The sequence below is a fragment of the Scyliorhinus canicula genome, chromosome 12 (genome assembly GCF_902713615.1).
Source record: "Scyliorhinus canicula chromosome 12, sScyCan1.1, whole genome shotgun sequence".
Lineage (NCBI taxonomy): Eukaryota > Metazoa > Chordata > Chondrichthyes > Carcharhiniformes > Scyliorhinidae > Scyliorhinus > Scyliorhinus canicula.
In genome coordinates, this window is record NC_052157.1 from 95,540,374 (window position 1) to 95,567,731 (window position 27,358).

The 27,358-nt window shown below is 52.3% G+C and overlaps 1 protein-coding gene across 1 annotated transcript in view; it reads right to left on the bottom strand.

Annotated features, from left to right (window-relative positions):
- The window catches only part of LOC119974539 (tectonic-3-like), a 102,875-nt gene that overhangs the window by 21,191 nt on the left and 54,326 nt on the right, over nt 1-27,358 (bottom strand). Inside the window, exons 6-8 of the mRNA XM_038813518.1 lie at nt 16,174-16,279; nt 9,457-9,575; nt 5,875-5,904 (exon numbers count right to left, since the gene is read on the bottom strand). Coding sequence (XP_038669446.1) covers nt 5,875-5,904; nt 9,457-9,575; nt 16,174-16,279 — 255 coding nt within the window. The remainder of the gene's footprint in view (nt 1-5,874; nt 5,905-9,456; nt 9,576-16,173; nt 16,280-27,358) is intronic.

The following is a 27,358-nucleotide window of genomic DNA, read 5'->3' on the forward strand; positions in this document are numbered from 1 at the left end:
TGCCCCACGGACCTTAAATCTATGCCCCATGGTGTCTGACCCCTCCACCCTGGGAAAGAGTGTCAGCCCACCCACTCCATCTATGCCCCTTAGAATCGTGTAGATGAGAGAGAATGCGGGGGGAGGGAAAGAGATCGCGCGGCCGAGGGAGGGGGCGCGCGGCCGAGGGAGGGGGCGCGCGGCCGAGGGAGGGGGCGCGCGGCCGAGGGAGGGGGCGCGCGGCCGAGGGAGGGGGCGCGCGGCCGAGGGAGGGGGCGCGCGGCCGAGGGAGGGGGCGCGCGGCCGAGGGGGGGGCGCGCGGCCAGAGGGAGGGTGGCGCGCGCGAGGAGGGGGCGCGCGGCCGAGGGAAGGGGGCGCGCGGCGGCCGAGGGAGGAGGGCGCGCGGGCCGAGGGAGGGGGCGCAGGCCGGCCGAGGGAAGGGGGCGCGCGGGCCGAGGGAGGGGCGCGCGACCGAGGGAGGGGGCGCGCGGCCGAGGGAGGGGGCGCGCGGCCGAGGGAGGGGCGCGCGGCCGAGGGAGGGGGCGCGCGGCCGAGGGAGTTAGGGGATATTTTAAAGAGAGAACTGCCAGAGCGTTGGGGCGGTCATGAGGGGTGGTGCAAATATGGTCGAAAAAAGACATGGTGAAAGACAGGGATGTCAGAGGCTAGAATTGGAGTGGCGCAGAGACATTGGAGGATTGCAAGGCTGGAGGTGGTTGGGAAAGAAGGAGAGGTAAGGCCGCGAAGGAGTTTGAACCCAAGGATGAAAATCCAAAACATAGGCAGTCAGAGGGAGGGGGCGCGCGGCCGAGGGAGGGGGCGCGCGGCCGAGGGAGGGGGCGCGCGGCCGAGGGAGGGGGCGCGCGGCCGAGGGAGGGGGCGCGCGGCCGAGGGAGGGGGCGCGCGGCCGAGGGAGGGGGGCGCGCGGCCGAGGGAGGGGGCGCGCGGCCGAGGGAGGGGGCGCGCGGCCCGAGGGAGGGGGCGCGCGGGCCGAGGGAGGGGGCGCGCGGCCGAGGGAGGGGGCGCGCGGCCGAGGGAGGGGGCGCGAGGCCGAGGGAGGGGGCGCGCGGCCGAGGGAGGGGGCGCGCGGCCGAGGGAGGGGGCGCGCGGCCGAGGGAGGGGGGCGCGCGGCCGAGGGAGGGGGCGCGCGGCCGAGGGAGGGGGGCGCGCGGCCGAGGGAGGGGGCGCGCGGCCGAGGGAGGGGGCGCGCGGCCGAGGGAGGGGGCGCGCGGCCGAGGGAGGGGGCGCGCGGCCGAGGGAGGGGGCGCGCGGCCGAGGGAGGGGGGCGCGCGCCGAGGGAGGGGGCGCGCGGCCGAGGGAGGGGGCGCGCGGCCGAGGGAGGGGGCGCGCGGCCGAGGGAGGGGGCGCGAGGCCGAGGGAGGGGGCGCGCGGCCGAGGGAGGGGGCGCGCGGCCGAGGGAGGGGGCGCGCGGCCGAGGGAGGGGGCGCGCGGGCCGAGGGAGGGGGGCGCGCGGCCGAGGGAGGGGGCGCGCGGCCGAGGGAGGGGGCGCGCGGCCGAGGGAGGGGGCGCGCGGCCGAGGGAGGGGGCGCGCGGCCGAGGGAGGGGGCGCGCGGCCGAGGGAGGGGGCGCGCGGCCGAGGGAGAGGGCGCGGGGGAGGGAGAGAGCGGGAGGGGAGAGAGTGGGGGAGGGAGAGAGCAGGGAGGGAGAGAGCGGGGGAGGGAAAGAGAGCGGGGAGGGAAAGAGAGCGGGGGAGGGAAAGAGAGCGGGGGAGGGGAAAGAGAGCGGGGGAGGGAAAGAGAGCGGGGGAGGGAAAGAGAGCGGGGGAGGGAAAGAGAGCGGGGGAGGGAAGAGAGCGGGGGAGGAAAGAGAGCGGGGGAGGGAGCGAGAGACAGGAAGGTAGAGCGAGAGCCAGGGGGAGAGGGTGACAGAGACGGGGGGGAGAGGGTGACAGAGACAGAGGGAGAGGGTGACAGACGGGGAAGAGGGTGACAGAGACGGGGGAGAGGGTGACAGAGACAGAGGGAGAGGGTCGCAGACGGGGAAGAGGGTGACAGAGACGGGGAAGAGGGTGACAGAGACGGGGAAGAGGGTGACAGAGACGGGGAAGAGGGTGACAGAGACGGGGAAGAGGGTGACAGAGACGGGGAAGAGGGTGACAGAGACGGGGAACAGGGTGACAGAGACGGGGAACAGGGTGACAGAGACGGGGAACAGGGTGACAGAGACGGGGAACAGGGTGACAGAGACGGGGAACAGGGTGACAGAGACGGGGAACAGGGTGACAGAGACGGGGAGAGAGGGGTGACAGAGACGGGGAGAGAGGGTGACAGAGACGGGGGAGAGGGTGACAGAGACGGGGGGGAGAGGGTGACAGAGCCGGGGGGTGAATGTGAAAGAGCTGGGGGGGAAGTGGGTGACAGAGACAGAGGGAGAGGGTGACAGACGGGGAAGAGGGTGACAGAGATGGGGGGGAGAGGGTGACAGAGACAGAGGGAGAGGGTGACAGACGGGGAAGAGGGTGACAGACGGGGAAGAGGGTGACAGAGATGGGGGGAGAGGGTGACAGAGCCAGAGGGAGAGGGTGACAGAGACAGAGGGAGAGGGTGACAGAGACGGGGGGGAGAGGGTGACAGAGACGGGGGAGAGGGTGACAGAGACGGGGGAGAGGGTGACAGAGACGGGGGAGAGGGTGACAGAGACGGGGGAGAGGGTGACAGAGACGGGGGAGAGGGTGACAGAGACGGGGGAGAGGGTGACAGAGACGGGGGAGAGGGTGACAGAGACGGGGGAGAGGGTGACAGAGACAGGGGAGAGGGTGACAGAGACAGGGGAGAGGGTGACAGAGACGGGGGAGAGGGTGACAGAGACAGGGGAGAGGGTGACAGACGGGGAAGAGGGTGACAGAGGGGGAAGAGGGTGACAGAGACGGGGGGAGAGGGTGACAGACGGGGAAGAGGGTGACAGAGACGGGGGGAGAGGGTGACAGAGATAGGGGGAGAGGGTGACAGAGACGGGGGAGAGGGTGACAGAGACGGGGGAGAGGGTGACAGAGACGGGGGAGAGGGTGACAGAGACGGGGGAGAGGGTGACAGAGACGGGGGAGAGGGTGACAGAGACGGGGGAGAGGGTGACAGAGACAGGGAACAGGGTGACAGAGACGGGGGAGAGGGTGACAGAGACGGGGAACAGGGTGACAGACGGGGAAGAGGGTGATAGAGACATGGGGAAGAGGGTGACAGAGACAGGGAACAGGGTGACAGAGACGGGGAACAGGGTGACAGAGACGGGGAACAGGGTGACAGAGACGGGGAACAGGGTGACAGAGACGGGGAACAGGGTGACAGAGACGGGGAACAGGGTGACAGAGACGGGGAACAGGGTGACAGAGACGGGGAACAGGGTGACAGAGACGGGGAACAGGGTGACAGAGACGGGGAACAGGGTGACAGAGACGGGGAACAGGGTGACAGACGGGGGAGAGGGTGACAGACGGGGGAAGAGGGTGACAGAGACGAGGAAGAGGGTGACAAAGACGGGGGAGAGGGTGACAGACGGGGGAGAGGGTGACAGAGGGGGAGAGGGTGACAGAGACGGGGGGAGAGGGTGACAGACGGGGAAGAGGGTGACAGAGACGGGGGGAGAGGGTGACAGAGACGGGGAAGAGGGTGACAGAGACGGGGGGGAGAGGGTGACAGAGATAGGGGGAGAGGGTGACAGAGACGGGGGGAGAGGGTGACAGAGACGGGGGAGAGGGTGACAGAGACGGGGGAGAGGGTGACAGAGACGGGGGAGAGGGTGACAGAGACGGGGGAGAGGGTGACAGAGACGGGGGAGAGGGTGACAGAGACAGGGAACAGGGTGACAGAGACGGGGGGAGAGGGTGACAGAGACGGGGGAGAGGGTGACAGAGACGGGGAACAGGGTGACAGACGGGGAAGAGGGTGATAGAGACATGGAGAAGAGGGTGACAGAGACAGGGAACAGGGTGACAGAGACGGGGAACAGGGTGACAGAGACGGGGAACAGGGTGACAGAGACGGGGAACAGGGTGACAGAGACGGGGAACAGGGTGACAGAGACGGGGAACAGGGGTGACAGAGACGGGGACACAGGGTGACAGAGACGGGGAACAGGGGTGACAGAGACGGGGAACAGGGTGACAGAGACGGGGAACAGGGTGACAGAGACGGGAACAGGGTGACAGAGACGGGGAAGAGGGTGACAGAGACGGGGGAGAGGGTGACAGACGGGGGAAGAGGGTGACAGAGACGAGGAAGAGGGTGACAAAGACGGGGGAGAGGGTGACAGACGGGGAAGAGGGTGACAGAGGGGGAAGAGGGTGACAGAGACGGGGGGAGAGGGTGACAGACGGGGAAGAGGGTGACAGAGACGGGGGGGAGAGGGTGACAGAGACGGGGAAGAGGGTGACAGAGACGGGGGGAGAGGGTGACAGAGATAGGGGGAGAGGGTGACAGAGACGGGGGAGAGGGTGACAGAGACGGGGGAGAGGGTGACAGAGACGGGGGAGAGGGTGACAGAGACGGGGGAGAGGGTGACAGAGACAGGGAACAGGGTGACAGAGACGGGGAACAGGGTGACAGAGACGGGGAACAGGGTGACAGACGGGGAAGAGGGTGATAGAGACACGGGGAAGAGGGTGACAGAGACAGGGAACAGGGTGACAGAGACGGGGAACAGGGTGACAGAGACGGGGAACAGGGTGACAGAGACGGGGAACAGGGTGACAGAGACGGGGAACAGGGTGACAGAGACGGGGAACAGGGTGACAGAGACGGGGAACAGGGTGACAGAGACGGGGAACAGGGTGACAGAGACGGGGAACAGGGTGACAGACGGGGGAGAGGGTGACAGACGGGGGAAGAGGGTGACAGAGACGAGGAAGAGGGTGACAAAGACGGGGGAGAGGGTGACAGAGACGGGGGAGAGGGTGACAGAGACGGGGGAGAGGGTGACAGAGACGGGGGAGAGGGTGACAGAGACGGGGAAGAGGGTGACAGACGGGGAAGAGGGTGACAGACGGGGAAGAGGGTGACAGACGGGGAAGAGGGTGACAGACGGGGAAGAGGGTGACAGACGGGGAAGAGGGTGACAGACGGGGAAGAGGGTGACAGACGGGGAAGAGGGTGATAGAGACACGGGGAATAGGGTGACAGACGGGGAAGAGGGTGACAGACGGGGAAGAGGGTGACAGACGGGGAAGAGGGTGACAGAGACGGGGAAGAGGGTGACAGAGACGGGGGAGAGGGTGACAGAGACGGGGAAGAGGGTGACAGAGACGGGGAGAGAGGGTGACAGAGACGGGGGAGAGGGTGACAGAGACGGGGAAGAGGGTGACAGAGACGGGGAAGAGGGTGACAGAGACGGGGAAGAGGGTGACAGACGGGGAAGAGGGTGACAGAGACGGGGAGAGAGGGTGACAGAGACGGGGAGAGAGGGTGACAGAGACAGGGGGTGAGGGTGACAGTGACAGGGGGAGAGGGTGACAGACGGGGAAGAGGGTGACAGAGACGGGGAGAGAGGGTGACAGAGACAGGGGAAGAGGGTGACAGAGACAGGTGGAGATGGTGACAGAGACAGGGGGAGAGGGTAACAGAGACAGGGGGATAGGGTGACAAAGAGAGATAGAGAGTCTGAAAGAGAGGGTGAAGCATGAGTGAAGACCAGAGGGAGTTGGGCTAGAGAGGTGGAGAGAACAAACAGAACAAGTGACTCAGGAAAGGACAGAGATAACGTGGGATTTTCCAGCACCCTCTCAAAGGTGGAATATTTTGGTGCCACCGGGGTTGACCCCACTCCCAAGGAAGGCGGACTATGCATCGGAAAATCCTGCCCTGGGTCAATGGCGAAGTGTCTCCACCACTCGGCCAACGTAACGATGGACATTCAGACGTGTTAACAAGACAACTGTCTTACCTTGTTCCACGCTTTGGTAATATTAGGACCCTGCAAGACAAAGAATATGAAGTGAACAAAGATAAATCTCAGGACCAGAGTCAAAAGCCAACATCCTGATAGGATAAGAATGTCCCTGCACTCAGTAGCTCAGTGGAGGGTCTGTTTCCTGTATTCTAAATCGTACTCCAGTCGGCTCATGCACTGCTCTACCGAGACATTCTATTGCTGTCCTGTGAGTATCCCTTTAAGAAAGATTTTGTTTGACCACATGGCTTATATCAGTGTTCTTCAAGGTCGGGGGCGCGACGCGCAGGTGTCGGGAGGGTCGCAGAGCCGTTGTCCGCAGCGCTCCCAATCGCACAAATCCCCGCGCAGAGCCGGCTTTTAATAACACCGGCTGCAAGCGGCCGGGAACATGTCAAAAAAATAATAACTTGTAAAACAAAAAGCTGCAACCGTTTAAAAAAAAAAGCGGCCGCATTGCACTTGCACGCACGATGATCAGTGCGCATGCGTAAATCGGGCACGCATGCGCAGTGCGGCCGCTTTTTTTTTTAAAAAACGGTTGCAGCTTTTTGTTTTACAAGTTCTGTAGTGGTTTTTATTAATTTATTCATTTATTTTATTCATTTAATTTTTTTTACATGTTCAGGGTGATTTTATTAATTTTCTTCATGTATTTTATTAATTTTGTTTTTAACAAGTTCGGGGGGGGGGGGGGGGAATTCAGAACTTTGGACAGATGGCGACTCCATACTTTCCGACACCGGAAGGCTTCACCTTCATCCAACAGGTTCCATTGGAGGAGCGTGTATGAGGGCCAAAGGGACCCAAAACCATTTCCTCAGGTTAAAGAGGTGTGAATTGTCTCAAACCAGGACAGTTGGCAGGATTTTGCAAGCCCAGGCCAGATGGCGGGGGTGAATGTAATGCCACATGAATCCAAGGTCCCGGTTGAGGCCGCACTCATGTGTGCGGGACTTGGCTAGAAGTTTCTGCTCGGCGATTCTGCGTTGTTGCGCGTCCTGAAGGCTGCCTTTGAGAACGCTTACCCGAAGATCAGAGGCTGAATGCCCTTGACTGCTGAAGTGTTCCCCGACTGGAAGGAAAAAAATGTAATCGACATATCTGGTGTACAACTTTGGTTGTCTGTATACACCAGATACCTCAATAGAACATAGAACATAGAACAGTACAGCACAGAACAGGCCCTTCGGCCCTCGATGTTGTGCCGAGCAATGATCACCCTACTTAAACCCACGTAACCCGTATACCCGTAACCCGTATACCCGTAACCCAACAATCCCCCCATTAACCTTACACTACGGGCAATTTAGCATGGCCAATCCACCTAACCCGCACATCTTTGGACTGTGGGAGGAAACCGGAGCACCCGGAGGAAACCCACGCACACACGGGGAGGACGTGCAGACTCCACACAGACAGTGACCCAGCCGGGAATCGAACCTGGGACCCTGGAGCTGTGAAGCATTGATGCTAACCACCATGCTACCGTGAGGCCCCCCATGCTACCGTGAGGCCCCAATGACATTTTTTTTCTTTGGACCCATGGCGAAGAATCACTGAAACGACGACACGATGACATGAATAAGTTCCATCCCACCATCAGACTCACCATGGATTACTCTCCAAAATCAGTTGCATTCTTGGACACACATCTCCATCAAGAACGGTCACCTTAGCACTTCGCTTTACCGCAAGCCCACTGATAACCTCACGATGCTCCACTTCTCCACCTTTCACCCGAAACACATTAAAGAAGCCATCCCCTATGGACAAGCCCTCCGTATACACAGGATCTGCTCAGACGAGGAGGAGCGTAAGAGACGCTGAAAGATGCCCTCGTATGAATGGGATATGGTGCTCGACTCATCGATTGACAGTTCCAACTTGCCACAGCAAAACAACCGCACCAACCTCCTCAGAAGACAAACACGGGACACAACCGACAGAGTACCCTTCGTCGTCCAGTACTTCCCCGGAGCGGAGAAACAACGACATCTTCTTCGAAGCCTTCAACACGTCATCGATGAAGATGAACATCTTGCCAAGGTCATCCCCACACCTCCTCTACTGGCCTTCAAACAAGCGCGAAACCTCAAACAATCCATTGTTGCAGTAAACTACCCAGTCTTCAGAACAGCGACCACGACACCACACAACCCTGCCGTGCAATCTCTGCAAGACGTGCCAGATCATCGACATGGATACCACCATTACGTGTGAGAGCACCACCCACCAGGTACGCGGTACATACTCGTGCGACTCAGCCAACATTGTCTACCTCATACGCTGCAGGAAAGGATGTCCTGAAGCATGGTACATTGGCGAGACCATGCAGACGCTGCGACAACGAATGAACGGACATCGTGCGACAATCGCCAGGCAGGAATGTTCCCTTCCAGTCGGGGAACACTTCAGCAGTCAAGGGCATTCAGCCTCTGATTTCCGGGTAAGCATTCTCCAAGGTGGCCTTCAGGACATACGACAACCCAAAATCGCCGAGCAGACACTTCTAGCCAAGTTCCACACACATGAGTGCGGCCTCAACCGGGACCTGGGATTCATGTCGCACTACATTCATCCCCCACCATCTGGCCTGGGCTTGTGAAATCCTACTAACTATCCTGGTTTGAGACAATTCACACCTCTTTAACCTGGGATCACCTCTATCTCCAGTTGCTCCGTCTGGACCTGTAGACATAATTACCCGCAAAGACTCGCGTTCAAAGTATCGTATTGCATCTTTGACTTTGTCTATATAAATGTTTCTGGAACCCACCTCTTCATTCACCTGAGGAAGGAGCAGTGCTCCGAAAGCTTGTGTTTGAAACAAACCTGTTGGACTTTAACCTGGTGTTGTAAGACTTCTTACTGTACTCACCCCAGTCCAACGCTGGCATCTCCACATCATTCAAGTGAGATTACAGAGTGCTGAGCCACGCCCTTAAAAGGGGTTTTGGTTTATCGGATTTTGTATTGAATTGGAACAGCTACTAAGGGGGATTTATTAAGAGTTATATACATAGATTACTGGAGTTGTGTGTTGTTTCATGTTAGTAATAGATATCAAATTCGTGATAAGTGTTTTATGTATGTTAACCACATTCATTTAATGAACTTTATTTTGATTAAAGTGCCTAGGAAATCTGATGAATCAAACCTGAAGTGAAGGCTCTTGTGCTCATCCTAGCCAAATTCACCATAACAACTATAGGTCAGGTGAACTTCATAATACACTTTGGAGATTCTAAGCCCTGGCCCATAACATTGCATTGAACTATTCAAATCCATGTTTTCTAATCTCTCAGTGCTTCATCGCCCTATATCAGTAACCTCACTCAACACAAATCCCTCTATGCTCTCCTCAGCTTTCAATCCCCGATTTACATGATTCCAGCGTGAGTGGCTTTGCCGTCAGCTGCCCGCTCTTTAATGCTTGGAATTCTCACCGTGAGCCTCGGTCAATATGTCTCAATATATGCCGAGAAGCATGTTAGGATGTTTTACTGTATCAAAGGTGGTATATAAATACAATTGGGTTGCGATTGAGAAAAATCAATATAGCCTCTGCCTCACCGGTAACAGGAGAAATTTCTCAAAGTACGTTTCTGCATTCAGGGCAGGCAGGGACTGGCAAGTCGCATTCAGATCTCCAACGTTCCGAGTACAACTGGAGCTACGATCCTGCAGGAAACCTGGGGAAATATTTAAACAGCAAAAGGTTTTAATCTCACATTATATCAAGAAGCGGCTGAAGGCACTGGATACGGCAAAGGTTATGGGTCCTCACAATATTCCGGCAACAGTACTGAAGACTTGTGCTCCAAAACTTGCCGCGCCCCCAGCCAGGTTTTTCCAGTGCAGTTATAACACTGGCATCTACCTGGCAATGCGGAAAATTGTCCTTCCAGTATAAAGCAGAACGAGTCCAACTAGGTTAATGTAATGCCCCTTCAGTCTACTCTCAATCATCAGAAAAGTGATGGAAGAGGTCATTGACAGCACGATCAGGTGACACTTACATAGCAATAACCTGCTCACTGATGCTCAGTTTGGGTTCCGCCAGAGTCGCTCAGCTCCTGACCTCATTACAATCTTGGTTCAAACATGGCCAAAAGAGCTGAATGTCAAAGGTGAGGCGAGAGTGACTGCCTTTGACAACAAGACAGCATTTGTCAAGAGTATGGCATGAACCAGGGCTGCACGGTGGCACAGTGGTTAGCACTGCTATCTCACACCTCCAGGGCCTCAGGTGACTGTTTGTCTGGAGTCTGCAGATGTTTCTTCCGAGTGCTCCGGTTTCCTCCCACAGTCTAAAGATATGCAGGTTAGGTGGATTGGCCATGCCAAATTGCCCCAGTGTCCAAAAGATTCGGCCAAGATACTCGGTTTTCGAAGATAGAGTGGAGGCAAGGAAGTAGGGTGTTCTTTCAATGGTCCGAATGGCCTCCTTCTGTAAATTTTATGATTCTATAATTCTAAGGAGCCTTGTGTGGTGTTAATAGTACTTGCCACTTATCAATCTAAGCGGGAATATTTCCCAGGTCTTGGTGTAAACGGGCACGGACTGCTTAAGTACAAAGAGTTGTAAATATTGTGCAAGTTATAAAAGAAAATTCCCACTTCTAATCTTATGCTGGAAGGAAGGTCACTCTGATGAAGCAGTTGAAGATGGTTGGGCCATGGACACTACTCTGAGAAACTCCTCTGATAATGTCCTTAGCTGAGGTGATCTGCCTCCAACCACCACAACCTTCTTCCTTTGTGACAGGTATGACTCCAACTATTTTGACTTAGCCAAATAAAATAAATTAAAATAACGCAGGGACAAATTAAAAGGGTTGCTCCCTTAAACAAATAGAAATCACAAATGAAACTTAAAAGATTAACTTAAAATGTTGTTAAAAAGGGTAAATAAGGCACCCCTGACCCTGCGGGATCCAGTAGGCACAGAAGGTCTTAATGGTGCTCTCTCCACAGTCAAATGGCCACAAATGTAGCCGTGGTTGAGGGGCAGACAGTTGGGTCGGACGACCCCAGGTTGCCGGCTAGGTACCACTCCAACCTTCAGTGGAAGGTTTTTCCCTCTAATTCCCACTGACTCCAGTTTTATTAGGGCTCCTTGATGCCATACTCGGTAAAATGCTGCATTGATGTCAAGGGCAGTCACGCTCGCCTCACCCCTGGAGTTCAGCCCTTTTTCCCATGTTTGAACCGAGGCGGTAATGGATTGGATTTTCTTTATTGCCACGTGTACTGAGGTACAGTGAAAAATATTTTTCTGCAAGCAGCTCAACAGATCATTAAGTACATGAAAAGAAAATACATAATGAGGTGAGGAGCTGAGTGACACTGTCGAAACCCAAACTGAGCATCAGTTAACAGGTTATTGCTAAGCAAGTGCCACTTGATAGCTGTTATGGGGCTGGTTTAGCACAGGGCTAAATAGCTGGTGTTCAAGCAGACTAAGGCAGGACTGCAGCACGGTTCAATTCCCATACCAGCCTCCCTGAACAGGCGCCGGAATATGGCGACTAGGGGCTTTTCACAGTAACTTCATTTGAAGCCTACCTGTGACAATAAGCGATTTTCATTTCATTCATTTCATTTCATGACTCCTTCCATCACTTTTCTGATGATCGAGAAGACTGATGGAGCAGTAATTTGCCAGGCTGAAGTAGAGAACAGATCAGGCAGTTTAAATAGTATGAGCGAGTCGACAACATTAGCTGGGTCTATCGGGAGAAGCAGAGAGGGGGATTTGAACAGGCTGTGGAATTTGTAAGATAAAGTAGTGATTTGATCAAAGTTATCAAGATATTTATAGGAACAAATCAGGCAGATAGAGAAAACCATTGCTGCTAGCTGGTGAATCTAGGGTTTTGTGGCAGATTTAAAAGTATATTTTGACCCGAGATGGGGGTGTTTGGGTGGAGATAAAGATAACAGTTAAGATTTATTGTTTCATTGCATTGTTAGGCCTTGTTTAACTGATAGTTGTAAGATATTGTATTTATATTATAATTCATTTTAAAATACCATATCCCTATATTTGTGTGGAACCACTGCTGGAGCGAAATATCCTTTCCTCACAGTCTGAGAAAATTAAATAAAATATTGAGGTTTCTGTCCAGTATCCTAGTAACTGTTGGGGTCTGGTCTGGGAGCATAATAATGTGTGTGTGTCTGTGGGTGGGTGTTAGTGTGACAGCAGGAATGAGTGTCTGTGAGAGTAGGAGTGAGTGAGAATAGGAGTGAGTGAGTGTGAGAGCAGGAGTGAGTGAGTGTGAGAGCAGGAGTGAGTGTGTGTGAGAGCAAGAGTGAGTGAGTGTGAGGGTAGGAGCGAGTGAGTGTGAGAGCAGGAGTGAGTGAGTGTGAGAGCAGGAGTGAGTGTGTGTGAGAGCAGGAGTGAGTGAGTTTGAGAGCAAGAGTGAGTGAGTGTGAGAATAGGAGTGAGTGAGAGTGAGAGCAGGAGTGAGAGAGTGTGAGAGCAGGAGTGAGTGAGTTTGAGAGCAGGAGTGAGTGAGTGTCAGTAGAGTGAGTGAGTGAGTGAGTGTGAGAGCAGGAGTGAGTGAGTGTGAGAGCAGGAGTGAGTGAGTGTGAGAGCAGGAGTGAGTGAGTGTGAGAGCAAGAGTGAGTGAGTGTGAGTATAGGAGTGAGTGAGTGTGAGAATAGGAGTGAGTGAGAGCAGGAGTGAGTGAGTGTCAGTAGGAGTGAGTGAGTGTGAGAGCAGGAATGAGTGAGTGTGAGGGTAGGAGCAAGTGAGTGTGAGAGCAGGAGTGAGTGAGTGTGAGAGCAGGAGTGAGTGAGTGTGAGAGCAGGAGCGAGTGTGTGTGAGAGCAGGAGTGAGTGCGTGTGAGAGTAGGAGCGAGTGAGTGTGAGAGGAGGAGCGAGTGAGTGTGAGAGCAGGAGTGAGTGAGTGTGAGAGCAGGAGTGAGTGTGTGTGAGAGCAGGAGTGAGTGTGTGTGAGAGTAGGACTGAGTGAGTGTGAGAGCAGGAGTGAGTGAGTGTGAGAGCAGGAGTGAGTGAGTGTGAGAGCAGGGGTGAGTGTGTATGAGAGCAGGAGTGAGTGTGTGTGAGAGCAGGAGTGAGTGTGAGACCAGGAGTGAGTGTGTGTGAGAGCAGGAGTGAGTGAGTGTGAGTAGGAGTGAGTGTGAGAGTAGGAGTGAGTGAGTGTGAGAGCAGGAGTGAGTGAGTGTGAGAGCAGGAATGAGTGAGTGTGAGTAGGCGTGAGTGTGAGAGTAGGAGTGAGTGAGTGAGAGAGCAGGAGTGAATGAGTGTGAGTAGGAGCGAGTGTGAGAGCAGTAATGAGTGAGTGTGAGAGCAGGAGTGAGTGTGTGTGAGAGCAGGAGTGAGTGAGTGTGAGTATGAGTGAGTGTGAGTGTAGGAGTGAGTGAGTGTGAGAGCAGGAGTGAGTGAGTGTGAGAGCAGGAGTGAGTGAGTGTGAGTAGGAGTGAGTGTGAGAGTAGGAGTGAGTGAGAGAGCAGGAGTGAATGAGTGTGAGTAGGAGCGAGTGTGAGAGCAGGAATGAGTGAGTGTGAGAGTAGGAGTGAGTGAGTGTGAGAGCAGGAGTGAGTGAGTGTGAGGGTAGGAGCGAGTGAGTGTGAGAGCAGGAGTGAGTGAGTGTGAGAGCAGGAGTGAGTGTGTGAGAGAGCAGGAGTGAGTGAGTGTGAGAGCAGGGGTGAGTGTGTATGAGAGCAGGAGTGAGTGTGTGTGAGAGCAGGAGTGAGTGTGAGACCAGGAGTGAGTGTGTGTGAGAGCAGGAGTGAGTGAGTGTGAGTAGGAGTGAGTGTGTGTGAGAGTAGGAGTGAGTGTGTGTGAGAGTAGGAGTGAGTGAGTGTGAGAGCAGGAGTGAGTGAGTGTGAGAGCAGGAGGGAGTGAGTGTGAGAGCAGGAGGGAGTGAGTGTGAGAGCAGGAGTGAGTGTTTGTGAGAGCAGGAGTGAGTGAGTGTGAGAGCAGGAGTGAGTGAGTTTGAGAGCAGGAGTGAGTGTGTGAGAGAGCAGGAGTGAGTGAGTGTGAGAGCAGGGGTGAGTGTGTATGAGAGCAGGAGTGAGTGTGTGTGAGAGCAGGAGTGAGTGTGAGACCAGGAGTGAGTGTGTGTGAGAGCAGGAGTGAGTGAGTGTGAGTAGGAGTGAGTGTGAGAGTAGGAGTGAGTGAGTGTGAGAGCAGGAGTGAGTGAGTGTGAGAGCAGGAATGAGTGAGTGTGAGTAGGCGTGAGTGTGAGAGTAGGAGTGAGTGAGTGAGAGAGCAGGAGTGAATGAGTGTGAGTAGGAGCGAGTGTGAGAGCAGTAATGAGTGAGTGTGAGAGTAGGAGTGAGTGTGTGTGAGAGCAGGAGTGAGTGTGTGTGAGAGCAGGAGTGAGTGTGAGAGTAGGAGTGAGTGTGTGTGAGAGCAGGAGTGAGTGTGTGTGAGAGCAGGAGTGAGTGTGAGAGTAGGAGTGAGTGAGTGTGAGAGTAGGAGTGAGTGAGTGTGAGAGCAGGAGTGAGTGTGAGAGCAGGAGTGAGTGTGTGTGAGAGCAGGAGTGTGTGTGAGAGCAGGAGTAAGTGTGAGAGCAGGAGTGAGTGTGTGTGAGAGCAGGAGTGAGTGTGGGAGCCGGAGTGAGTGTGAGAGCAGGAGCGAGTGTGTGTGAGTAGGAGTGAGTGTGTGTGAGCAGGAGTGAGTGAGTGAGAGAGCAGGAGTGAGTGTGAGAGTAGGACTGAGTGAGTGTGAGAGCAGGAGTGAGTGTGAGAGCAGGAGTGAGTGAGTGTGTGAGAGCAGGAGTGAGTGAGTGTGAGAGCAGGAGTGAGTGTGTGAGAGAGCAGGAGTGAGTGAGTGTGAGAGCAGGAGTGAGTGAGTGTGAGAGCAGGAGTGAGTGAGTGTGAGAGCAGAAGTGAGTGTGAGAGCAGGAGTGAGTGTGTGTGAGAGCAGGAGTGAGTGTGTGTGAGAGCAGGAGTGAGTGTGTGTGAGAGCAGGAGTGAGTGTGAGAGCAGGAGTGAGTGTGTGTGAGAGCAGGAGTGAGTGTGTGTGAGAGCAGGAGTGAGTGTGTGAGAGCAGGAGTGAGTGAGTGTGGGAGCAGGAGTGAGTGAGTGTGGGAGCAGGAGTGAGTGAGTGTGGGAGCAGGAGTGAGTGTGGGAGCAGGAGTGAGTGTGTGAGAGCAGGAGTGAGTGAGTGTGGGAGCAGCAGTGAGTGAGTGTGGGAGCAGGAGTGAGTGTGGGAGCAGGAGTGAGTGTGGGAGCAGGAGTGAGTGTGGGAGCAGCAGTGAGTGTGAAAGCAGGAGCGAGTGTGTGTGAGTAGGAGTGAGTGTGTGAGCAGGAGTGAGTGAGTGAGAGAGCAGGAGTGAGTGTGAGAGTAGGAGTGAGTGAGTGTGAGAGCAGGAGTGAGTGTGAGAGCAGGAGTGAGTGAGTGTGAGAGCAGGAGTGAGTGAGTGAGAGAGCAGGAATGAGTGTGTGTGAGAGCAGGAGTGAGTGAGTGTGAGAGCAGGAGTGAGTATGAGAGCAGGAGTGAGTGTGTGAGAGCAGGAGTGAGTGAGTGTGAGAGCAGGAGTGAGTGTGAGAGCAGGAGTGAGTGTGAGAGCAGGAGTGAGTGTGTGTGAGAGCAGGAGTGAGTGTGTGTGAGAGCAAGAGTGAGTGAGTGTGGGAGCAGGAGTGAGTGTGTGTGAGAGCAGGAGTGAGTGTGTGTGAGAGCAAGAGTGAGTGAGTGTGGGAGCAGGAGTGAGTGAGTGTGAGAGCAGGAGTGAGTGTGTGTGAGCAGGAGTGAGTGAGAGAGTATAAATGAGTTTGTGGGTGTGAATGTGAGTGTGAGGAGTGAGTCTCAGAGTAGGAGTCTGAATGCGTGTGAGAGTAGGAGTGTGAGTGTGAGAGTGAGTGTGAGTACATATGAGTGTATGACTGTGAGTACGTACGAGTCTGAGAGTAGGAGTATGAATATGAGTAGGAGTGTGAATGCACATGGGTGAGTGCACGTGGCTGTGAGTGCACGTGGCTGTGAGTACACATGGCTGTGAGTACACATGGCTGTGAGTACACATGGCTGTGAGTACACGTGGCTGTGAGTGCACGTGGCTGTGAGTGCACGTGGCTGTGAGTGCACGTGGCTGTGAGTACACGTGGCTGTGAGTGCACGTGGCTGTGAGTGCACGTGGCTGTGAGTACACGTGGCTGTGAGTACACGTGGCTGTGAGTGCACGTGGCTGTGAGTGCACGTGGCTGTGAGTACACGTGGCTGTGAGTGCACGTGGCTGTGAGTACACGTGGCTGTGAGTACACGTGGCTGTGAGTACACGTGGCTGCGAGTATGTTCACGGTGGTTTGGTACCTGCTGGGTTCCTGTCTGTACATTCGCCTCCTGTCAATGCCAATGGCAGCATGAGAAATCCCACCATAACAATACGGGGAAACAACGTCAGGATCCGGTCCCCAACCTGGGCAGGAGCAGGCAAAAGGTGAGAGGTGAATAATAATAATATAATGAGGACACAAACTGAAAACTGAGAAAAGACCATAAGCTGGAGGAGTAGATATAGGCCATTTGGCCCATCAAGTTTGCGCCACCATTCAATGAAATCATGGCTGATCTGACACGATAATCCTCGATCCCCATTTTTCCCGCCTTATCTCCCTTGATTCCCTCACTGATTAAAAATGTATCTCAGCCTTGAACATACGTAACGACCCAGCCTCTACATTAAAGAATTCCACAGATTCACTACCCTCCGAGAGCAGAAATTCCTCCTCAACTCCCTTACTCTAGGATTACACCCTCTGGTCCTGGACACAAGAGGAAAGCTGCAGAGGGAGATGATCTTTCAGTCGACAAGAAAGTCCCTCAACTCTTGGTCCTGGCTGCTGCAGCAGTGAGCGGTTCTGTCAAATAGGAGCACGGCCTCACAGCACGCGAAAGCGGCCCAGCCACATGTGGCAGTGAATGGAGAAAGTACTCGCCCACCCTATCCATATTGTGCAGAAGGAGGTAATATGGGTTGAAGTTAGAAATAGGAAAGGAGCAGTCACCTTGTTGGGAGTGTTCTATAGGCCCCCCAATAGCAGCAGAGATGTGGAGGAACAGATTGGGAAACAGATTCTGGAAAGGTGCAGAAGTCACAGGGTAGTAGTCATGGGCGACTTCAACTTCCCAAACATTGAGTGGAAACTCTTTAGATCAAATAGTTTGGATGGGGTAGTGTTTGTGCAGTGTGTCCAGGAAGCTTTTCTAACACAGTATGTAGATTGTCCGACCAGAGGGAGGCCATATTGGATTTAGTACTTGGTAATGAACCAGGGCAGGTGATAGATTTGTTAGTGGGGGAGCATTTTGGAGGTAGTGACCACAATTCTGTGACTTTCACTTTAGTAATGGAGAGGGATAGGTGCGAGCAACAGGGCAAGGTTTATAATTGGGGGAAGGGTAAATACAATGCTGTCAGACAAGAATTGAAGTGCAGAAGTTGGGAACATAGGCTGTCAGGGAAGGACACAAGTGAAATGTGGAACTTGTTCAAGGATCAGGTACTGCGTGTCTTTGATATGTATGTCCCTGTCAGGCAGGGAAGAGATGGTCGAGTGAGGGAACCATGGTTGACAAGAGAGGTTGAATGTCTTGTTAAGAGGAAGAAGGAGACTTATGTAAGGCTGAAGAAACAAGGTTCAGACAGGGCGCTGGAGGGATACAAGATAGCCAGGAGGGAACTGAAGAAAGGGATTAGGAGAGCTAAGAGAGGGCATGAAAAATCTTTGGCGGGTAGGATCAAGGAAAACCCCAAGGCCTTTTACACATATGTGAGAAATATGAGAATGACTAGAGTGAGAGTAGGTCCGATTAAGGACAGTAGCGGGAGATTGTGTATTGAGTCTGAAGAGATAGGAGAGGTCTTGAACAAGTATTTTTCTTCAGTATTTACAAACGAGAGGGGCCATATTGTTGGAGAGGACAGCGTGAAGCAGACTGATAAGCTTGAGGAGATACTTGTCAGGAAGGAAGATGTGTTGCGCGTTTTGAAAAACTTGAGGATAGACAAGTCCCCCGGGCCTGACGGGATATATCCAAGGATTCTATGGGAAGCAAGAAATGAAATTGCAGAGCCGTTGGCAATGATCTTTTCGTCCTCGCTGTCAACAGGGGTGGTACCAGAGGATTGGAGAGTGGCGAATGTCGTGCCCCTGTTCAAAAAAGGGAATAGGGATAACCCTGGGAATTATAGGCCAGTTAGTCTTACTTCGGTGGTAGGCAAAGTAATGGAAAGGGTACTGAGGGATAGGATTTCTGAGCATCTGGAAAGGCATTGCTTGATTAGGGATAGTCAGCACGGATTTGTGAGGGGTAGGTCTTGCCTTACAAGTCTTATTGAATTCTTTGAGAAGGTGACCAAGCATGTGGATGAAGGTAAAGCAGTGGATGTAGTGTACATGGATTTTAGTAAGGCATTTGATAAGGTTCCCCATGGTAGGCTTATGCAGAAAGTAAGGAGGCATGGGATAGTGGGAAATTTGGCCAGTTGGATAACAAACTGGCTAACCGATAGAAGACAGAGAGTTGTGGTGGATGGCAAATATTCAGCCTGGAGCCCAGTTATCAGTGGCGTACCGCAGGGATCAGTTCTGGGTCCTCTGCTGTTTGTGATTTTCATTAACGACTTGGATGAGGGAGTTGAAGGGTGGGTCAGTAAATTTGCAGATGATACGAAGATTGGTGGAGTTGTGGATAGTGAGGAGGGCTGTTGTCGGCTTCAAAGAGACATAGATAGAATGCAGAGCTGGGCTGAGAAGTGGCAGATGGAGTTTAACCCTGACAAGTGTGAGGTTGTCCATTTTGGAAGGACAAATCTGAATGCGGAATACAGGGTTAATGGTAGGGTTCTTGGCAATGTGGAGGAGCAGAGAGATCTTGGGGTCTATGTTCATTGTTCTTTGAAAGTTGCCACTCAAGTGGATAGAGCTGTGAAGAAGGCCTATGGTGTGCTAGCGTTCATTAGCAGAGGGATTGAATTTAAAAGCCGTGAGGTGATGATGCAGCTGTACAAAACCTTGGTCAGGCCACATTTGGAGTACTGTGTGCAGTTCTGGTCACCTCATTTTAGGAAGGATGTGGAAGCTTTGGAAAAGGTGCAGAGGAGATTTACCAGGATGTTGCCTGGAATGGAGAGTAGGTCATACGAGGAAAGATTGAGGGTGCTGGGCCTTTTCTCATTGGAACGGAGAAGGATGAGGGGCGACTTGATAGAGGTTTATAAGATGATCAGGGGAATAGATAGAGTAGATAGTCAGAGACTTTTTCCCCGGGTGGAACACACCATTACAAGGGGACATAAATTTAAGATAAATGGTGGAAGATATAGAGGGGATGTCAGAGGTAGGTTCTTTACCCAGAGAGTAGTGGGGGCATGGAATGCACTGCCTGTGGTAGTAGTTGAGTCGGAAAATTTATGGACCTTCAAACGGCTATTGGATAGGTACTTGGATTAGGGTAGAATAAGGGAGTGTAGGTTAACTTCTTAAGGGCAGCACGGTAGCATTGTGGATAGCACAATTGCTTCACAGCTCCAGGGTCCCAAGTTCGATTTCGACTTGGGTCACTGTCTGTGCGGAGTCTGCACATCGTCCCCGTGACTGCGTGGGTTTCCTCCGGGTACTCCGGTTTCCTCCCACAGTCCAAAGATGTGCAGGTTGGGTGGATTGGCCATGACAAATTGTCCAAAATTCTATGATTAACCTAGGACAAAAGTTCGGCGCAACATCGTGGGCCGAAGGGCCTGTTCTGTGCTGTATTTCTCTATCTATCTATTTGGTCCATCGAGTCTGCACCGACGCGTAAAAGACACCTTTTGCGGTGGCAGTGGTTAGCACTGTTGCTTCACAGCTCCAGGGTTCCGGGTTCGATTCCTGGCTGGGTCACTGTCTGTGCGGAGTCTGCATGTTCTCCCCGTGTCTACGTGGGTTTCCTACGCGGGTTAGATAGATTGGCCTTGTTAAATTGCCCTGTATGTCCAAAGGTTAGGTGGGGTTATGGGGATAGTGTGGAAGCGTGAACTTAAGTTGGGTGCGCTTTCAAGGGCCGGTGTAGACTCGATGGGCGGAATGGCCTCCTTCTGCACTGTAAATACTACGAAAACCTGACCCGCCTACCTAACCCCATTTGCCAGAACTTGTCCCATAGCCTTGAATGTTATGTCAAGCCAAATGCTCACCCAGGTACGTTTTAACAGATGTGAAGCAACCTGCCTCGATCAGCATCCCAGGCAGTGCATTCCAGACCGTCACCATCCTCTCGGTAAAAACGTTTCTCCTCAAATCCTCCCTAAACCTGGGTGCCACAGTGGTTAGCACTGCTGCCTCACGACACCAAGGACCCGGGTTCAACCTGGCATCAGGTCAGTCTGTGTGGAGTTTGCACATTCTCCCCGTGTCTGCATGGGTCTGACCTCCCACAACCCAAAGATGTGCACGGTAGGTGGATTGGATTGGCCATGCTAAATTGCTCCTTAATTGGAAAAAAATGAATTGGGTACTTAAAATTTTTGTTTTTGAAATTCCCCCCCCCCCTTACCTTTGAACATGTCTCCACTCGTAACTGACCATTCAACTAAGGGGAACAGCTACTCCCGATCCACCCTCTCCATGCCCCTAAATCTTGTACACCTTGATCAGGTCGCCTCTCAGTCTTCTCTGCTCCAACGAAAACAACCCAAGATTATCCAACCTCCCTTCATAACTTAATGGGCTGTATGGGAGCACAGTGGCTCGCACTGTTGCTTCACAGCGCCAGGGTCCCAGGTTCGATTCCCAGCTTGGGTCACTGTCTGCGGAGTCTGCACATTCTGCCCATGTTTGCATGGGTTTCCTCCAGGTGCTCACAATACTGCTGCTGTGGCCCACCAAAGTTCTATACAACTCCAACATGACCTCCCTGCTTTTGTAATCTGTGCCTCGTTTGATAAAGGCAAGTGCCCAAATACCTTTTTCACCACCCTATTAACCTGTCCTTCTGCCTTCAGAGATCCATAGACAAATACACCAAGGTCCCTATGTTCCTTGGAACTTTCCAGTTTCAGGCTATTCATTGAATACTTCCTTGTCACATTACTCCTTCCAAAGTGTATCACCTCACACTTTTCAGGGTTAAATTTCAGCTGCCACTTGACAATCCTGTCTATATCATCCTGTAACGCAAGACACTTAACCTCACTGTTAACCACTCGGCCAATCTTTGTGTTATCCACAAACTTACTGATCCTACTCCCCAGTCACATATGTCGTTTATATAAGTGACAAACCCAGCCATATCCCTGTGGCACGCCACTGGACACTGCTTTCCAGTCACTAAAGCTATCACCCTCTGTCTCCTGCAGCTGAGCCAATTTTGAATCCACCTTATGAAGTTACCCTGTATCCTTCTGCACTGTAAATTCTATGTAAATCCCAAATGCATTTGCCTTCTTCATAAGTCTCAAGCGGGATCTTGTCAAGGCTTTGCTGAAATCCATGTAACTACATCAACTTCACTAGCCTCATCTATACAACTGGTCACGTGTTCAAAAATGCAATCACATTTGTGAGGCATGACCTCCCTTTGACAAAACCATGCTGACTATTTTGATGAAACCTTGTCTCTCCAAGTGGAGATGAATTTTCTCCAATAGTTTCCCTACCATTGATGTGAGAGTCACTGGTCTGTAGTTCCCTGCCTTATCTCTACAACCTTTCTGAAATAGTGGGACTACATTAGCTGGTCTCCTGTCCTCTGGCACCTCCCCCATGGTCAGACAGGAATTAAAAATTTGGGTCAGAGCCCCTGCAATCTCCTTCCTCGCCTCCCACAGTAGCCTGGGGCACAATGGATTAGTACTTGGAACTACAATGTTGTTGCTATTACAGACACCTGGGTGAGGGAAGGACAGGATTGGCAGCTAAACATTCCAGGATTTAGATGCTTCAGGCGGGATAGAGGGGGATGTAAAAGTAATAATAATAATCTTTATTAGTGTCACAAGTAGGCTTACATTAACACTGCAATCCTATTTATTGACTACAGCTCCGCCTTCAACACCATAATCCCAGCCAAGCTCATATCAAAGCTCCAAAACCTAGGACTTGGCTCTCCACTCTGCAACTGGATCCTTGACTTTCTGACCAACAGACCACAATCAGTAAGAATAAACACCAACACCTCCTCCACAGTCGTCCTCAATACCGGTGCCCCGCAAGGCTGTGTACTTAGCCCCCTACTCTACTCCCTGTACACACACGACTGCGTGGCAAAACTTGGTTCCAACTCCATCTACAAGTTTGCTGACGATACAACTATAGTGGGCCGGATCTCGAATAACGACGAGTCAGAATACAGGAGGGAGATAGAGAATCTAGTGGAGTGGTGTAACGACAACAATCTCTCCCTCAGTGCCAGCAAAACTAAAGAGCTGATCATTGACTTCAGGAAGCAAAGTACTGTACACACCCCTGTCAGCATCAACGGGGCCGAGGTGGAGATGGTTAGCAGTTTCAAATTCCTAGGGGTGCACATCACCAAAAATCTGTCCTGGTCCGCTCACGTCGACGCTATCACCAAGAAAGCACAACAGCGCCTATACTTCCTCAGGAAACTAAGGAAATTCAGCATGTCCACATTAACCCTTACCAACTTTTACAGATGCACTATAGAAAGCATCCTATCGGGCTGCATCACAGCCTGGTATTGCAACTGCTCGGCCCAGGACCGCAAGGAACTTCAGAGAGTCATGAATACCGCCCAGTCCATCACACGAACCTGCCTCCCATCCATGGACTCCATCTACACCTCCCGCTGCCGGGGGAAAGCGGGCAGCATAATCAAGGATCCCTCCCACCCGGCTTACGTGGGAGAAAACCCACGCAGACACAGGGAGAACGTGCAGACTCTGCAAGCCGGGAATCGAACCCGGGTCCCTGGCGCTGTGAAGCAGCAGTGCGAATCAATGTGTTATCGTGCTGCCGAGGTGGGGGAGTTGCATTACTGGTTGAGGAGAATATCATATCTGTCCTATGGAAGGACACCTTGGAGGACTCATGGAGTGAGTCTATATGGGTAGAGCTCAGGAATGGGAAGGGTGTAGTCACAATGTTGGGGCTTTACTACAGGCCTTCCAACAACCAGCAGGAGATAAAGTCGCTGATATGTCGACAGATTTTGGAAAGATGTGAAAGCAACTGGGTTGTAATGTTGTGATTTTAACTTCCCCTATATTGACAGGGGCTCACTTAGTGTTGGGGATTGAATGGGGCAGAGTTTGTAAGGTGTATCCAGGACAACTTCTTAAAACAATAAGTAGATAGTCCAACTAGGGGAGAGGCCATACTGGATCTGTATTGGGGAATTAGCCCACCCAGGTGGTTGAAGAGTCTTCTTTGGGGGGCATCTCATCAACTGCGTTAACTGCTCAGATTTGGTCCACTTAGGATGCAAAGTGATTTGTACGGCCCCACCTGGAACATACCTTTCCAAATGCTAGGCATTGCTATGGGCCATGTCGATTGCCACATTTCCGGCATACGATGGCAGTTTCTGTCAGCGCTTAAAATGGCCGCCTGCACTGAGACCACATTTCTTTTTCGACTGCGTCAAAGTGCTTATGGCACCAGCGTCTTCTTCCATGTTGGCAGTTTTTTTGTTGATTGTTCTTGTCTGCTGTGCAGCCCACTCACTTGCATGACACATTTTGATATGGTTTTCTGATTGAAGCTCTTCTTTCTGGGTACTTGTACTAAATATGCCAGGTACGCATACTTCTTTCCCCCCCCCCGGAGATCAATACCAATAAAAGTACTTTATCACCTCATCATAGCTGTTGCTCTCTCTTCGCTGTCACAGGCGAAGGCATTGTATGGTTGTGTTGTTTGAGGACCTGCGACCGTGAGCAGCAACGCAATACTGTACTCCTCTTGTCAGGTTGTGCCTGCAGGTCAGAGACTACAATATAGAATCCGAATTGCTGCTGAAAAGCACGCCAATGTTTTCTATGTTACCTGAGAACTGAAGCTGGTGGGGTGCCTTTAAACCTTCCATCTCAAACTTTACCATTGTTTACTGTGTTCAGTTGCAGATAGCCGGAGTTCACCCTCAGTGGAAAAATCTTCTCTTTTCATTCTTTGGCCTATCTCGCCTCGTCTTTTCCGTTGTTACCGTTAAAAGTTTAATAAAACCTGGTACCATGTTGTGTTCTGTGACCGTGCCGTTGCAATGAAGCACACAGAACACCTGGTGACTTAACTAGAATGATGATTTATTGCAGAACACGTGGAAAGATAACATACAGAATACTTAACAGACGTGGATACCATTTGAGTTCCGTGAACTCTCCTGGAACTACCCTCTGTGCGAGAGCCCTGTTGTACGCCATACTACCAACTGGCCAGTGTCCCAAGCTACGTGATCGATGTCTGACGTCACCAGCTGGTTGGAGGTCGCATTGCTAAATATGTACAATACTATTTCACAGGCCTATCACAACAGTACCTGTCCCATCCCCGCTATTTTTTACAGTGTTTTTATCTGATACAGGCCCTTGATTCATCTGCCTATCACTTTTCTTATTCGCCTTTCTTTCTTTTTCTCTTGTTCTTGATTCCCCTGTTCTGAATCCCATCCCCCTGCCATATTACTTTAAACCCTCTCCAACCGCTCTGACAAGTACACCCCCCAGGACATCAGTTCCGGTCCTGCCCAGGTACCATCCGTCCAGTTTGTACAGGTCCCACCTCCCCCAGAACCGTCCCAATGCCCCAGAAATCTGAAACCCTCCCCCTCACACCATCTCTTTAGCCACGTATTCATCCGATACATCCTATTATTTCTACTCTGACTAGCATGTGGCACTGGCAGTAATCGTGAGATTACTACCTTTTGAGGTCCGACTTCTCAAATTCCTAACTCCCTGTATTCTGCTTCTAGGATCTCATCCCTTTCTTTACCCATGTTGTTGGTATCGATGTACACCTAACCACTGGCTGTTCGCCCTCCCCCTCCAGAATATCCTGCAACTGCTCCAAGACATCCTTGACCTTAGCACCAGGGAAGCAACATCCCATCTTGGAGTTTCGTTTGCAACCATAGGAACGCCAATCTAGTCCCCTTATAATCAAATCCCTACAACTATTGTATTCTCACACTTTTTACTCGTTCCCTCTGCAGCAGAACAACCCATTGTGCTACGAATTTGGCTGCTGCTGCTTTTCCCTGAGAGGTCATTCCCCTCAACAGTATCTAAAACAGTATATCTGTTTAGCAGGGCAATAGCCACAGGGGACTCCTGCACTGCCTGCCTCGTTCTCTTGGTCTGCCTGGGCTCAGCCATCCCCTTTTGTGGAGTCTGAGCTTGTGGTGTGACCACCTCTCTATACGTGACATCCACTACATTCTCCGGCTCACGGATGCACCGCAATGTCCTCAGCTGCCCCATCAGCTCCGAAATGGGGGCTTTCAGGAGCTGTGGCTGGAGATGCTTCCTGCACACATACTGGCCCCAGGTACGAGAAATGTTCCCAGCCACCCACATGCAGCAAGAGGAACAAACCAAGGCTTTGAGTCCTTCTGCCATGACCTATTTTTCAACAACATTAACATAAGATTTATAATATAAAAGGGCAGTGTGGTAGCAGTGGTTAGCATTGTGGCTTCACAGCGCCAGGGTCCCAGGTTCAATTTCCTGCTGGATCACTGTCTGTGCGGATTCTGCACGTTCTCCCCGTGTCTGTGTGGGTTTCCTCCGGGTGCTCTGGTTTCCTCCCACAGTCCAAAATCGTGCAGGTTAGGTGGATTGGCCATGCTAAATTGCTCTTAGTGTCCAAAAAGGTTAGGAGGGGTTATTGAGTTAAGGGGATAGGGTTGAGCTGAGGGCTTAAATGGGTCGGTGCAGAGTCGATGGGCCGAATGGCCTCCTTCAGCACTGTATGTTCTATGTTCTAAAACATATAAAAACATAGAACAATTAAACAATAAAAATATCCTTCCCACCCGCCTCTTCTCTCACAGTAAAACCTAGCTTCTAAACCCCCCTCATGCGTGCTATCTCCCCTCTCCTAACAGCGAACAGCTCTTTGAAGTACAATATAAATGACCACCATCTGAGATAAAGTCCTCCCACTGACCCTCTCGAGGTGTAAAATCTCCACCAGGTCACTCAGTCACGCTGAGTCACTTGGCAGTGTAATCAACCTCCAGGCCATGAGGATCCGCCTCCTGGCCTCAGTGAAACAAAGGTCAGGACACCTACCCCCGACTGGAGTTCCGGCACAACCAAAACCCCACAAATCGCCACCAATGGGAATAGGCTCCATCCTAATGCTCGGGTTTGCTGATACAGTCTCAGAATAGGACCTCCAGAGGTCCGCCAGCTTTGAGCATGACCAGAACATGTTCGCATGATATACTGGGCCCCCCCAGGCACCAATCACATCTATTCTCCACCCATTCAAAAAATCAGCTCATTCTAGCATTCGTAGAATGTGCTCGGAATATCATTCTCAGCTGGATGAGACTCAGCCTTGCACAGGATGAGGTCAAGTTCACACTCCTCAGCAACTCACACCAAACCTCTTCCTCCAAGAGCAGACCCAGATCCTCCGTCCACTTTGCCTTCACATCCTCAACAGAGCCCGTCTCCTGCCCAATTATCTGCTGGTATATACCTGACGTGCTGGCTACCTCCGAACCAGAGCAGGATAAGATCCTCTCGAGTGAGGTAAAAGGCCGATTCATTGAAAAGGCTGAAAATACTTTTGGACCCAGCTGCGCACCTGGAGGTAGCTGAACCCATCATATCTGTGAGCCCAGATTTTTCTTTCAGTTCCCCCAAGCTAACGAACGGAGCTTCTGAAAGTAAGTCTCCCACTTTCTCTAAACCTTTATCCTTCCATTCTCTAAATATCACATTTGAACTAGCAGGTTTGAATAACTGAGGCAGCCCTCAAGTTAAACTGATGAGGAGTTGCCTCCAAATTTTTAACGTGGCTACTACTAGAAAGAAAAAATCGCTTATTGTCACGAGTAGGCTTCAATGAAGTTACTGTGAAAAGCCCCGAGTCGCCACATTCCAGCGCCTGTTCGGAGAGGCTGGTACTAGCAAATTAGACAAGTGTTTCTTTGGTACCACTAGTAACGGAGCTGCTATCAGCACCGCTAGACTTGCTCCCCACCCAAATACGATTCTCTGAACCACTCGAGCACCTTTTCATCATTTGCTGCCAAATAATAGTACTGAAAGTTTGGCAATGCCTGTAGTGATTTAATGGTTGTGTTGTAATTCACCGACTGATCACTCGGAGTCCATTAATGAATGTTAGAGTCAGATGACCTCAGACTGACTATGGAACTGGGAGAGAGGTTGCTTGTGCATGTTCATACTGTCACGTGAGAGTATAAATGGGTATGTATATAAATATCTGTGGTGAGAGTACCTTTAAGAAATGGGTGTTTATTACTGCAGTGATGTCAGAGTGGGTGGAGCTGGGCTGTCTGTCAGCTTTTTACTTTCATT